This window comes from Anomalospiza imberbis, chromosome 3 (assembly GCF_031753505.1).
Source record: "Anomalospiza imberbis isolate Cuckoo-Finch-1a 21T00152 chromosome 3, ASM3175350v1, whole genome shotgun sequence".
NCBI lineage: Eukaryota > Metazoa > Chordata > Aves > Passeriformes > Viduidae > Anomalospiza > Anomalospiza imberbis.
Genome location: NC_089683.1, coordinates 51,761,338 through 51,775,439, shown reverse-complemented (window position 1 = coordinate 51,775,439; position 14,102 = coordinate 51,761,338). Strand labels below are relative to the sequence as shown.

The 14,102-nt window shown below is 35.9% G+C and overlaps 1 protein-coding gene across 3 annotated transcripts in view; it reads left to right on the top strand.

Moving 5' to 3' along the window:
• Positions 1 to 298: 298 nt before the first annotated feature.
• Positions 299 to 14,102, top strand: part of LOC137470748 (triadin-like) — a 41,689-nt gene continuing 27,885 nt past the window's right edge. Inside the window, exons 1-6 of one of the 3 annotated variants that reach the window (XM_068184373.1) lie at positions 299 to 2,220; positions 2,790 to 2,840; positions 4,318 to 4,377; positions 7,806 to 7,856; positions 9,662 to 9,712; positions 10,286 to 10,336. In XM_068184373.1, the coding sequence (XP_068040474.1) occupies positions 4,329 to 4,377; positions 7,806 to 7,856; positions 9,662 to 9,712; positions 10,286 to 10,336 (202 nt within the window). In that variant the 5' untranslated portion in view covers positions 299 to 2,220; positions 2,790 to 2,840; positions 4,318 to 4,328. Of the gene's footprint in view, positions 2,221 to 2,789; positions 2,841 to 4,308; positions 4,378 to 7,805; positions 7,857 to 9,661; positions 9,713 to 10,285; positions 10,337 to 14,102 lie in introns of all 3 variants that reach the window. The other 2 variants (XM_068184374.1, XM_068184372.1) reach the window with 2 other exon arrangements.

The following is a 14,102-nucleotide window of genomic DNA, read 5'->3' as shown; positions in this document are numbered from 1 at the left end:
ATTTCCCACGTGAACATGTATTCTAACATTTCCTTTTTCTTTTCTCTTTTCACATTTGTTTCCTTTCCCTTTTCTTTCTCCAGACAAACCAAAGATGAAGCAAGGAAGTAAGCAATAGTTTTACTTATTAAAGTAACATCTTCCACAAGAGTTTGGGTAACTGTGCTCTTAATAATGGAGGTGTACAACAGCTTTAATTTCTTACTGGTGGGGTTCTGAAAGTAAAGGCCTTATGTCATGCTTTAAATTACTTATTTTGGCTGGAGCTCAGTCTTCAGCTGTCTTCTTTTTTTTGTAGACACTATTGCACTGAACATGAAACCTCATGGGAATTTTTCATTACTCATGAGCATAGAAGAAAAAGTTTTTCAGTCTTCCCATTGAATTTTATTTCTCTTTGCAGAGTCTTTTGTGATTAACTTAATATTTAAAAAATTGAATTATTTTTTTATTAGGACTATGAATATGTCTGAATATGTCCACCAAATATGCCTGCAGACATCTGCAGTAAATTTGTGTATTTTCTCATTTTGAAAATAAGGGCCTGAATAATAAATTGGTGAGTACAAAACATGAAGGTCAAAGCAGGAAAGCAGGAGCAGTTTCTGAAGCAGATGTCTGAGGTGTAATGAGGAATAGAAGAGAGAGCTTTATTTCAACAATATTGCATTTTTGACCTTGTTCAACAGATTTCTTTCCCAAGTCTTCTCCTTTAAAAATTATATTGTATGGAAGTATCTAGTATTGTCTTTTTAGAAACACAGTGTAGAAGGAGAAAAATAATGAAAAATTTATCTCTTGATATCAGTCCCAACAGAAGAGGTCTTTCAATGTCAACAGCAAATTAGGTTTTTCCACTTGACGGCTATTTCTACCATAAATAAAAAGTTATTATTTATGGAGTCCTTCAATTCAGATTCCCCAGCACCTCAGTTTCTCTTAGTCAGAGACAAATACTAAGCCATGAACAAGAAGCTTTATTGATATCATGATAAATTGCTATAGGACACAGTCTCTGTTTTTATAATAAAAGAGACAATTTGTGAACTGTGTGTCATTAAGGCAGTAAACAATTTCCACTAAAACTACCTACTGTAGCTTATGCAATTTTCATATCTATCTACTAAACACAACCTCCATCTCCTAAACACAAACTCCTCATCAGGAGTCTTGACTTCTTATCCTATGTGTAGAAACCAAGAGGGTCTTCTAACAGTTTTGTTTAATATCTCCTGGCACTGAATTGCTGCTGAGTGTTTCCATAGAAGGAATTTTTGCTTCATATGTGATGGAGAACCTAGTATTTTTTAGTTTTTTCCAGAAAACACCTATTAGCATTTCTCAGATGACATGGATAAAACAGTTTAACCAGCAGTTAGGTGATTAAATTATTTAAAATGCAGGAAGTCAAAATCCAAGTCTCTGATCTTTTTGAATTGACTGTTTTGGGACAGTCTTGCCTGCCTTTTTAATTTTGTGGTAGAAAGCTTTGGAGATCTTTCATCAGTCCAGAATAATGATCTCACATTTTGTCTGAAACTAACTCTTTTCTGTTTTCTATCTGATGCAAATTATTTCTTATGCTTTCCTCAGGGGACTACCCTTCCTTGAGGAAGGCTAGTGTGGCCTAGCCATCTTCTCTACCTGTCTCTAGGCAGAATGAAAGCAACTTTTCACCCACCTATTTGTCACTGATGTGTTGCTCACTCACTTTGATCAGCATCAGCATTTTCAGGCCTTTAGAAAATAATAGATCCAATAAGAAGACCCTTGGCCTTGCTCAGCAAGAATGGGCAATCCTAGACGAGGGAAGTAGGTCACAGTCAGCTCCAATGAGTCAAACTTGGCAAAGCATCAGTTTTGACCTTTCTGGTTAAGAACACTGAAAAACTGTCCTTGTCTCATACAAGCTGAAGTTTGCAAATTTTATAATTAAATCTACAATAGTTAATCTACAAAACACATTTTGTGCACTGAACTTTCTGAATGATACCCGATGAATTTTGTACAAATCTTCCAATAACTCAATTTTAACCATGCCTTCCACTGTATACTTTTAGTCTCTCACACAGTCTATATGCTTCATTCTCTCCTCTGGTTAAATCTCATTGCTTCACTCAGTTGTGGCCTCTGACTGTCACTTTATTGGTGTGACTGATTCTTTTACAGATCCTGGAAATGAGAAAGAATTGAAATCTCCAGCTGCCACAAAAGATAAAGGTAATATGGCAAGATGAATTTGTATATAACTCTAAGATCTATGTGCATCCAAAAAAAAAAAAAAACCAAAAAACAAAAAAAAAAAAAAAAAAAAAAAAAAAACCAAAAAAAAAAACAAAACAAAAAAAAAACTTGGAATGCATTGCATTTCGATTTTTAAAGTATGATTTAGTTAGGAATTTATAAACATAATACTATTTTAGTAAATTTATGATGAAACTTAATTTGCATTACCTGAATTAGAAGTGCAAAGAGAGCACTGGTTACACTGGTTATGAAAATTTAGAAGGCAAAACTCAGAATTTAGGAACACTTGTGAACATTTATTATGAGCTGCAAAATGAATTAAGTTTTGCGTGATCATTGTTCTTTCAACAAATTTAAGAAAATTTGTTGTTTCCTTTTGTGAGCATGCTAAAACTGATGAAAATTAATTTTGTGCTACACATTTAATTGGTATCTTGTGTCAGTTGGAAACCATCAATCATTCAATCAATCATTATCCTAGAGGCATTAGATATTAATCATTTACCACCTTAGCTTGAAGATTAATTAATTATTTTTTACAGAACATGCTAAAGAAAAGGAAGGGAAGAATCCTACATCTTTGAAAGAAAAAGGTAAGAATGCATAATAAAATACTGGCCTTGCTAAAACCACACAAAGTAGAATGAAGATGAGAATTTTTTAAACAATCATTATCAGTCTTTCCATTATAAATCTTCACCTATCAAAATTAAATTAGTTAAAATATTCTACAGGATCTACAGCATTAAAAAGGTAGGAGGGAATATAAACAAAATACATCGAGACAATTAAAGTTCAGAGTTCTCGAAATTAAGTACATAAGTATCATAAACCACCCTGTGGAATAGTTAAGTACCTTGCAAAGAAGGTCTGAACAATGACAAGTCTTTAACAGGGGCCAGTTAAGAAATTTGAACTGAATCTTTTCACAAATGTGTGAACAAAATAGGAAGAAAGTAAGGTTTATGAGCATATGAGTGGGAAATATGCTTTCTATATTCTTTAAAAGTTATAGCTAAAACCCCAGAGATTCATCCAGTCAACCATCTGCAACATGAGAGCTGGTCTAAATCTTTCTTGTACTCCTTTTTTTGTGTTTTTTTTGGCAATTTGATCAGTGTAGATGGTTAACTCAGTTAAATTTCCTTTCATCAATTGTTTTATTGGGTGCTTTTTATACATCTTATTTCTTCCTTCCTTTCTAGAAATAACTTTATTTGGAAAAAGTTACTTATGAATAAGTCTTATTTGACATCTTCAGGATAAAAAGATCTACAATAGTCAAGTTAATATTTATTCTAAGTTATAGTCTATAACTATTATGTATATAGCTATATATAGATAGATATGGTCTGCAATATATCGACTTTAGTCTATAACTATTCCAAGTTACAGTCATTCTATGCAATTTCAAAGAACTGAATGAAGAGATAAATTCAAGCAGTATTGAAAAATGACAAAAATATATACAGCAATGGAGGAATAATTTATTGCTAGACATATTTCCAAAATCCTAGAAACTATTTTCATTCACTCACTTCTTTGTTCAAAAATTTAAATTAATCTATGACAATCTGCAAATTCTATGGTGCATATATTGTTCTTTTGTGTGTGTTCTACTGCTAATGTACACGTGCCGCATTTACACAAGCTTAGTTATCTGGATCAGAACTGTATATCCAAAATCTATGGGGTCCTGTGGTCCTCTCCAAAGACTGCCTATAATCTGTGTCTGCCTGATGGTGTTGTGCTGGAAAATTAAAAGAAGCACTTGAGTGACAACTCTGCCCCCTCTATCCCTGCATGGAGCACATATATTCAGCCTGCTGCTCCTTTCAAAGCATTACAGGGAGGCAGGGACAATAGAAAAAAAGAGAGAAGACCCAAAACTTTTTTCTCTTTGATAAGACTTTCTTTAGAGCAAATGGATAGTGGTTTGCCAGCACTGAAAAAGTTTCCATAGTGTGTCCTTTGGTGAGAGTGGCCATAGCACTGCTTTTTGTCTCCTATGCTCATGTTTAACTTATCAGCAACTTCAATTACTAAGTTACCAGTAATTAGTAATTACAGGTCCTTCTAACATGACGAGGGAGGCTAGACTTTCTCCGCCCAAACTTCTGAAAAGAGCAGGTAGGAATTTCTTTTAAATGTCAATACAGCTGAAAACTAGCTGCTGAATATATCTGCAAAGCCATCACAGGCTCCTGACCCCCTGCAGCAGCACTGATATCCAGCCCAGCTGAGCCTGTCCCTCAGATCCTGAGAGCTCTTGCTGATGCAGCCATCACTGTTTCCCATAATAGGCACCAAACTGGCATAATTCTGTGCCTGTGCCTAAAAACGAGGATGCTGATTAGTGAGTTGTAGAGCTCAGTTGAAAATATGTCAACATCAAAGACTATAGGGGCAACTTACAAAACTGTGGGGAGAAATTTCTAGAAACCTTGGTGCCTTTCTTAGTTGTGTATTTTCTTATTGCATTATGCATTACTCTGCTTCATAAACATATATTTCACATTATTTGTCTCCCATTTCAGTCATCATATCTGCCCAAACTGTGGTTAATAAATTAATCAAAGCCTATTTGCATGCCATTCCTTCCCCTCTCCATCACCTCTTCAAGCCTCATGAGTGGGCCTCTGTAAATGTTATTGACCAGGTCACTGGGGACTTCTTTTTACTCTTTGCGACTTGGTGTTTGGCATTTTTTTTCTTAAGGTGGATCTTTCTGGAAAATACAAATATATCAAAGGACACAGGAAAGTAAGGATTTTAAAGACTGCATATACTTCCTATTTATGTATCTTGGGAGCTTGTTACTATTCATGTAAACTAAATAAAGGAACACTTCCAGGTGAAGTGTTAAATACTTGTGGTGATTAATGTGTGTCTGGCACCTTATGCAATAAAAGAGGTATCATCACACCTCATTCCCTTTGAAGGATGGGCTAAGTTTGAATGGAGAAGAATGATTTCCAGACCAAAAACCTTATCCCAAAGCAGGCTATTTTTCACAAACTGAGGCATAGTGGTTTTATTTAAAGCAGAAAAAGGAAAAATAAATCCCTGAATTTGGAGTTGTTGCTGGGATACTTTATAGATCATAACCCTACAAAGTTACTTTATCTATTTTATGAGGTGAATAAAATGTCTTCAGTCTTTGGGCCTAATTTTATTGAGAGTAGTTAAAGAGAGCACTGGAATAATATGTTTTCCGCTTCTTAGTGATACAGGACATCTCAAGACTCTGTCTGAATTTATAACTGGCTTTTCAGCTCTTCCCTGCAGTAAAGAAGCCCATTTGTACTCACAAATATAAAAACTGATTTTCTGTTGGCGTAAGCATATTCGTAAGCATAACTTGAGGCCAATGAAACTCTAAGTTATAATTTGCCACGTGGTTTTTGGGTAGGTATCTTACCCAGCTAACCAGAGTAGAAATTCATTCATCCAGAGGGTGTAACAGTGGCACTAAAAGTTTGTAATATTTAATATATAACTCCTCAATGGATTTTTGTTAGATATTTGCATTGTGCTGAGTTATTGACAGCATTTATCCTGTATAGATAACATAAATTCCTTCTCACCCTGTGTTCCATGATTTATTTTCCAAACAATGATTTTTTTCTTCTTCTTTGCAATTGACATGTTTTGGGATGTCCTTGAATATTTTCTTATGGCAGCTATGTGTGGTACTATACCTATTTATTTTTACCCACAGGTTGATAGGGGAAATAAGTCAGTAGTGTATATTTCTTTCTTGCCATATATGTTATAGTATACTGTCATTAAATAAACAAATGAGCTGATTTGTACTTGCTATGCAATACTAACATTTCCTTTAAAGCAAAAGTAACATGAAATAATATCTTACCTGTGGCTTTTTTTTTCTTAACTTGTAACATACTTTTTCCCCTTTAAAATGGAGTTATATTGTGAGTAGTAGCAGTTCACATTTCTGTCTATTTCCATTTATTTATCTGTCATCATTGTCATTTGCATGAGAACTATATCTTTATCCTGAGTATAGCACACACTGCTGCTGCTTCATCATCCTATACCATCTTCCTAACCTGACCCAGCTTCACCCCCAGATCAGAATGTGGAAGGAAAACATTGACCCAGCTTTATTTTTTTCCCTTCTGTGACCAGCAATAAAGTGGTCAGTTGAGAGCAGAAGTTTGAAAAGTCATCAGTGAGTAGCTGTTTAAACTTCTGAAAATGAAAACCTGCTCCCTGGAAGAAAAGCAGACCTGGTGATCTCAGTGTCCTTGGCTCAATGGGTGGGGAACTTGGTGCACCATGTAAAGTGTCCTCCACTGAGAGTTGCATCCAAGTGTTGTAAGACTCAAAAGTGCTGAACCTTCTTTAGGAGCTACATATTATAGGAAATCTGAGAGAGATCTGCTACATGGATGGCAAAAAACCAGCATGGGCATATGGCACAAAATCCACAAGACCAAAGATTGTGGCTGTGGGTGTAAGAGTGGCTGCTGATCCCTGAGATCACTAGTGTGCCCAAAGTGGACAAGTGGGGCAGCTGTTGCCTCAAGTCTTTTAATATACTCAAAACAGAGGCTACCTCAAAGGGTTTCAGGCTTCACACTGGAAGTTTTCTCTCAGTCCCATGAAGAAGAGTCCACCTGCTGCTGTGAAGATCAGGCTCCTAATTTCATAACCTATCCCTGTGCAGTATGGTTTATCCAACAGCTCCAGCCACCCTGGAAGTGATTTTTTTTTTCTTTTACAACTCACACTTTAATCCAGATGGATAAGTGGGATCACTTCCTGGTACCATGGCAGCCAGGAGGATGTTCAGAGTTAAAATTATTTTGCAAAAGATCTTTTAGCTTTTTCTGTTTTACTGAAGATTTGGTTTACTTTTATTTGGAATAAATGGTATGCTTTTTTCCTATATGCTTAGATGCTATATCCCATCAGACGGAATGCAGCTGGATCTATTTAGTATTTTGCAGGCTGTGATATTCTCTCACTCAAACTGCATACATTCAAAAGCCTATCAAATTATTTCTTCACTTTGGAAAAAAACTATTTTCTCCTAATTTCCCTGATAAAAACACTTAAGATGTCAAGAGACTGTGGCTTGAAAAAAAAAATTAAACATTAGTTATTTATATAATATAGTGTATGCTTTTCCTGTGCTTGCTGACCCTGAATGCATATTCCCTGAAGGACCGAGGCAAAAAATATAGTCTTCAGACAGAGAAATCAAAAATTTTCTTCGTGAAGTTTTGGATAAGACCCAAAGAATTCCTAATCTTGTTTCATGCCTGCATTTTCCTCTTTTGAATTTCTCTCTTCTATGTGGTCCTTACAGACAGTTACCAAAAGCAATTTCTATTCTTGCTTTTGCTACTAATGTTATTGCACCTTAAAAATATGACAGTCTCTAGAGAGGATATAAAGAGAGGTCAAGCTTGCATCTATTTATGTTCACAATTTTAGTCTTGGTTTTTAAATTTTTCTTGACTTTTCTTTTAAATGTAGAAGAGTACTCTTGTCTTCTAAGTCTCAGAAACATAATTTTCTTCCTACAGATTCCCTGAAAGGAAAGAATCCCAAGAATCCAGAGAGCATAAGAGAAAAAGGTAAGTGAAGAAGTTAAGAAATTGATACCTGAATATCAGAACAATTATTCAGTCTAGAAAGAGCTCTTGAGTAGGTATATAGACGTGTGGAAAACCAAACCCATCTTGGCTCCTGTTTAGATTATTTTAGCCATTATATTGTTTTTAATAATATTTGTGCTGTACAGATCCCAGTAGGATCCCTAGAAATCATCTGGGCTTCTTATAAGTGTGGATATTTGAATTTACATCTTGGGGAAAATACTAAAATTTTGGTTTTATACCAGTTTTGTATGTTAGTCTGTCAAAAATGAGTTGTCTGAATCCCATAATGGGAACATTACTGAAGGGAACTAGACTAAATCTGGTTCATGTGGCTACAGATCAGGAATGTGGGTGTCTGAGAATGAAACTGACTGAGCCTACTGTCACATCCAGGCGTTTGAGGGTGACTGATATGACAAGATTTTTTCTTAATTTGTTGGCAATGTGGGCACATACATCTCTTTGTCTAGTCATTTCAGCTGCAAGACCACTGCTAACTGTTCACACAGGTGTCATGGGTTGCTTGATAGCATCTATTTGGAGCAAACCGTATTTGCAGCAATGCAATGTGTATCGAACACTCTCTTTCTGGAGAGTACTGAAACAGCTGAAAAATTTAAATGAAACAGCACAGGCTATCAGTACTGTGCCTAGTTCCTGAGCTGGAACAGCACACCTGAAGTCCAAATTGTTGCACACCTGAAGTCCAAGTTCCATTTTTTGGAAGCTGGACATATTCAATGCAGTCCAGATTATGGCTGCTGAATAGATATAGAACACACTTCTGCAAAGAATATATTATTCCTTGTAAAAACTGTAAGAAATGAAGCCAGAGCATCCCTTGTGGCTGAGAATTCTCCTCTATGCCACTGCTGTCAGTCCCTGTGGCTCAACTGAGCACCAAAAGAAGATCATAGTTTTCCTTTACTTGTGCTTAGCTAACTCCTGAATTTTGGGGGAGCTTTTGGGGGATTTGGTTGGTTCGTTGGTTCGTTTGTTTTTTTTGTCCTTGAGTTCTGCCTTGTCAGTTACTAGAAAGGGACAACTGGAATATCAGGGTTTTTTTTTCTCATCTCATTAATACTTTGTCATATTCTGAAAAAAAAAATTAAAGATACAATTAAGTCCCTGGACTATTCATTTTGACATAAAATATATGAATGTACATTTGTACATGAGCACTGCTCTTCTTTTATAGACAGTGTGCCTGCCATTTTTGAAAGGCTATATATACACAGGAAGTGAAATTCTGTTCACAAGCAATATCCATATGGCCTCTTCAATATTAAGAGTATTGGAGTCCTGAATGAGTAGCTGGTCCTTTTGTCACTCCGGAATAAAAAACTCCCACTTACCTTTGTCATCTGCCTCTGGCTTTCAAGAGGAGTATTCCTAATATTTCAATTGTATCAATGTGGATTAATTTTCATTTGGGTTCAGCAAAAGAAAAAATCATTGATGCCAACTGCTCTGTAGAATTTCTTTCTTCTTTTTAAGTAATTCTTCATTGCCTGCATGAGAGAGGGTTCCACAGTTTCCTTAGAATTCAGAGAAACTAATGACATTTTGAAGGCTTATTATTTTGCATATCCAAGACTAGAAAGATGAATGGATGGCCTTGTTTTTTTTTGTCCTGTTCTTTATTTCCATGCTGTTAAATCCATTTAATTATCACATCTCTTTTGCTCTCCACATATCAAATTGTTTGACTTGCTTTCTATTCAAGTGTCATCATATTTCCCTAACCTGACTTGTGATAAATGTTAAATGTTTCTTTCTAGAGAGTGGAAAAAGAAAAGATGTGAAGCCTCCAACAGCCTTAAAGGAAAAAGGTAATGTCTTATAATTATGTGGCTGGCAAATAACAAGTCTTCTGCTGGTATCTCAGTGCAGTTTTGATATATCTTGAATTACAGGCTGTTGGTGAAAAGGGACCAAACCTAGATTCTTCTCATTTAAAAGATCTGATATATTGAAAGGAGCAGTGTCTGACATGATTCAGAGATAATAAAGTCGTAACACTTCTTATTGTGGTGTTCTTTAACTGCTGTCTGACCTGCACAGACAATATTGCAGTGGGAGTGCAGTCTGTTCTCAGTGAATTAGTAACAGAGCTGCTACTGAATGCACATGATGGGCTGAAATGATAGGCTGCACAGGAATAAGTGCATAGTTTGACCTGCAGAAATTTTGCCAGCAAATTTAGTGGGAATTATTTTTGGCTTGCTTTCAACTTTTGTTTGTGCCTTTTACTGAATTAAATGGAAATTCTAATTCTTAACACATCTCTTTTATGCATTTGGCTGATCTGGAATTATGCACATTTGTTACAGTACCAATGAGCACAGTGTATGTTTATGTAGCTCATTTTCTCCTTTCATTTTGGCGTTTGATTTCTTTTTCAGACTCTTCAAAACGAAAAGAAATTAAGGCTTCAAATAATCCTAAGGAAAAAGGTAACAATCCCAAGTTGAACTGGGCCTTAACATAAATTTCACTTGAGAAAATAAATCCTTTGTGCCAGGAGTCACAAATTAAATCCTAGTTTCTTTGGTTTGCTATTTCTAAATATCCTTGAATGGCATCCTTTGCTGCGGAACATTCTTTTTACCTAATTGAAGAAGTGACAGGTGTATATGAGACTGTACAAGCAAGTTGTAGCCAGGGTATTTTATAGACTCTAAAGTCAAAAGGAACTAGTTTCTTTTTTCTTGATTTTGTCTCATTCTTTCTATTTAAATTAGTAATTTCAGATTGCATTTTACTTCTACATATTGTTTGATTGCACTTTTCTCTCTCTTCTTATATTGAAATAACAGCACTAGCCATCAAATAAAAATCAATTACAATTTATAGTACATCTCAAATACTAGGCATATTTAGACACTGTAATTAAAATTAACCAGCTATGTTCAGGTTTATTTATTCACATCAAACAAATTCAAACAAAACTTAGTTTGCTTTTATCCTATTTGCATATGGATTAAATGCCACTTTTTCATTATAAAACAGTTGCTCAAGTTAAATTTGTAAATAATTTAACATGGATAAAAATATATAATATCTTGTTAGCTAATAACAGTCGTTTGAGTCATGGGAATGTAGTAGTCTATCTTAATATCTTCCAGTTGGTTTTGAAAAGTGTTTCAGATAATTGAATAATGCTGCTTCCTATCTTTAGAGTTTCCCTAAGGAACACTAGAAACATTGAGACAATATTTTCTCTGACAAAGTTATGAAAGACAACATTTACAAGTTTTTAAGTGCAGCTATTTCACCTAGTGTATAGCAGAATAGCAGAAATCAGCTATTACTTTGCATAGTTGTATCATTCTGAATCAAAGTAAAGGCTTAAGTGCTACCAGGAAAAAGTGCTATTGAGAGTAGCCCTGTCAAGAAGGACTTGGCAGTGCTGGTGAATGAGAGGCTGGACATGAGACATCAAGATGCTCTTGCAGGCAAGAGAGCCAGTTGTATCCTGGGCTGCATCCAAAGCAGTGTGGCCAGCTGGTCACAGGAGGTGATTCTTTCCCTCTGCTCTGCTCTGGTGAGACCCCATCTGCAGCGCTGCATCCAACTCTTGGGTCCCCAGCACAGGAGGAACATGGACCTGTTGGAACAAATCCAGAGGAGGCCACCAAGATAATTAGAGGGATAGAGCACCTCTCCCATGAGGAAAAGCTGAGCAAATTGTGTTTCTTCAGCTTGGAGCAGAGAAGGCTTTGGTGTGACCTAATTGTGGCCTTCCAGTACCTTACAGGAGTCTTCAAGGAAGATGGAATGAGACTATTTACAAGAACATGTAGTGACAGCACAAGGGGGGATGGCTTCAAACTGAAAGAGAGTAGGTTTAGATTAGATATGGGGAGAAATTTTTTACTGTGAGGTTGGTGAATAGGTTGCCTAGAGAAGTTGTGGATGCACCCCTGAAATTGTTCAAGGCCAGGTCAGATGGGGCTCTGATTTATCTGGCCTACTCGAAGATGTCCCTGCTGCCATGGGAGGGGGGACCTAGTTCCTAGGGTTGGAACTAGGTTATCTTTAAAATTCCTTCCAACCCAAACCTTTTTATATTTCTATGGAAATGAACTAGGGCTTAAATAGTCTGAAACTCCTTTTAGTAGTCAAAATAGATGAACCTGAATTGTCAGATCAAAGTCCAGGGCATTAGAAAAATAGGGACACATTATTGTATTTAATTTACTTTAGCCAACAGGGAGCAATAACCCGCCACAGATAGCGTTGGAAAGTGTTGAAAGAGGCCATCCAGAGAAGCAGTGGAGTCATCTTTCCTGGAAGTATTAAAAAATTTATGGATATGGCATTTGAGGACATGGTTTAGCAGTAAAAAATGGTGATGGTGCTAAACTACACTTGGACTTGATCTTAAAGAACTTTTACAACTTTAATTTTATGATTCTAAGTGTGGGCAGATTTTTATATATTGATTATTGGTTTAATAGAACTTGGTTTATTATTTTGAGCTTGAGGCAAGTAAGGCCTATGGTCTTCCTGTTAGGTTCTTGCAAAAATGTCCATGAAACACAGTTAGGTTAATAAAGAGTTAAACATTAATTAGACCCTTAAGCATTTGACTCTTGACCTTATCATTGAGTTTCTTCTCTAATTCTTCTCTTAAATATTTCTGGTTGGAAGATTGATCTATTTAAGTGATAATGAGAATAAAATCCTATTTACTTCAAAAGATCAAGAATTGTAAAGAAGAAATACATGTCTGTAAAAGCATTTTAATAGCAATGCTAATGAATTAGCTTCAGTGAAGTGTCAAACGCCCACTCAACTATGCAAAGAATAAGTACTTAAAAAGGACTTCATTTACTTGGTTTGATCACACAGTGAAACAACTGGTGAATAACAGCTCCTGTCAAATTCCAAAACTGAATTATTTCAAGAAAGGACATGTTTAATTAAACACTGTAGACCCACTGGCTGCACATGAAGCTCAGTATATTTGAAAAGGAAAGTTACTACCCAAAAGTGATTAACTCTACTATCTCTCTTTTCTTTAAGTAAAAGTCCTCTTCCTGTAGTACCTGATAGAACATATGCAAGATTTTTCTTATGGTATAGCAGTAGAAAGTATGAGCTATGTTCAGAAATGAATTTTCATTTCAGGCAGATTTTTTTCTACACAGCCTAACTTTTTGACCTATAGATCAAAACACTGTAAGAAACATAAAAATCTATGTTGTTGTGTTGTCTTACAGTCTTATAGTTTCCTGCTTGTCAAAACACAAGAATGAAGATTTGAATGTTTAGTGTGAATTATGCTGAGTTTAACTCTACTGAAGTTTAAGATCACATTAGAGACACCTATGATTTTTCTGTTAAAGAAGTGTGTGTGAAATCCAAAGTAGAATTGATTGGTTTTATACATGCAGCAGGATATTTGGATGAGCAATGAACTCATAGCCCTGGGTTTGCACAGCCTTTACCAGCTTCCCAAGCGAGATGAGCACTACCCACTTCAGTTATTCCTACTGGATTGAATACAACCTTGTATGTCATCTGTGGATGTACTTGATGCCTTGCACAGCTCACTGAGAACAAATGATATCTCACACCTGAAGTAGCATCTCTCTTTGATTCTAGCTGACTCTATAAGAACTTAAAATATTTGGATTGGATTCTGTCAAAAACACAATTGGGCCAACTGCCTCCTAAGTCTTGTGTATCTTGGGTCTGCCCAGTTAGCAGGACTATAGATCCTTCAAGGCCCTGAAGCAGGACTGCAACAGAAAAATTGAGTAGGAAACAAGTTGAGTAGGAAAGGAGCTTAAATGGGAAGATCTCAGGTTACATACTCATACATAGTGTCTCTACTTTTATGTCAACAATAGGATTCAGTAATTTGCTAGTCATCAAAGTTAGTGATACAGCAAATCTTATACAATCTTCCTTTGGAGGCAGTTCAGATCAGTGGCTGCAGGTTTTTAAAAGTTGTTTCTGTCTTTTCTGTTTCATGTGACAGATATGCTATTTCTTAGCTTCTGGGACTCAAACAAGTGCAAGATTTCCAAAAGCAAATACAACTAACTCAAGTGACACTGAATATGCATGACAAGACATTGACATTTTGTCAGAAGAGTGTAACCCCAATGCATAAAGTGGCTTTAAGCATTCAAGTGGGATGCTGTGCATCACTAACCCTCTCTTTCTTAACAATTATTAGTGACATGCCACATATATCAGGCAGACAGT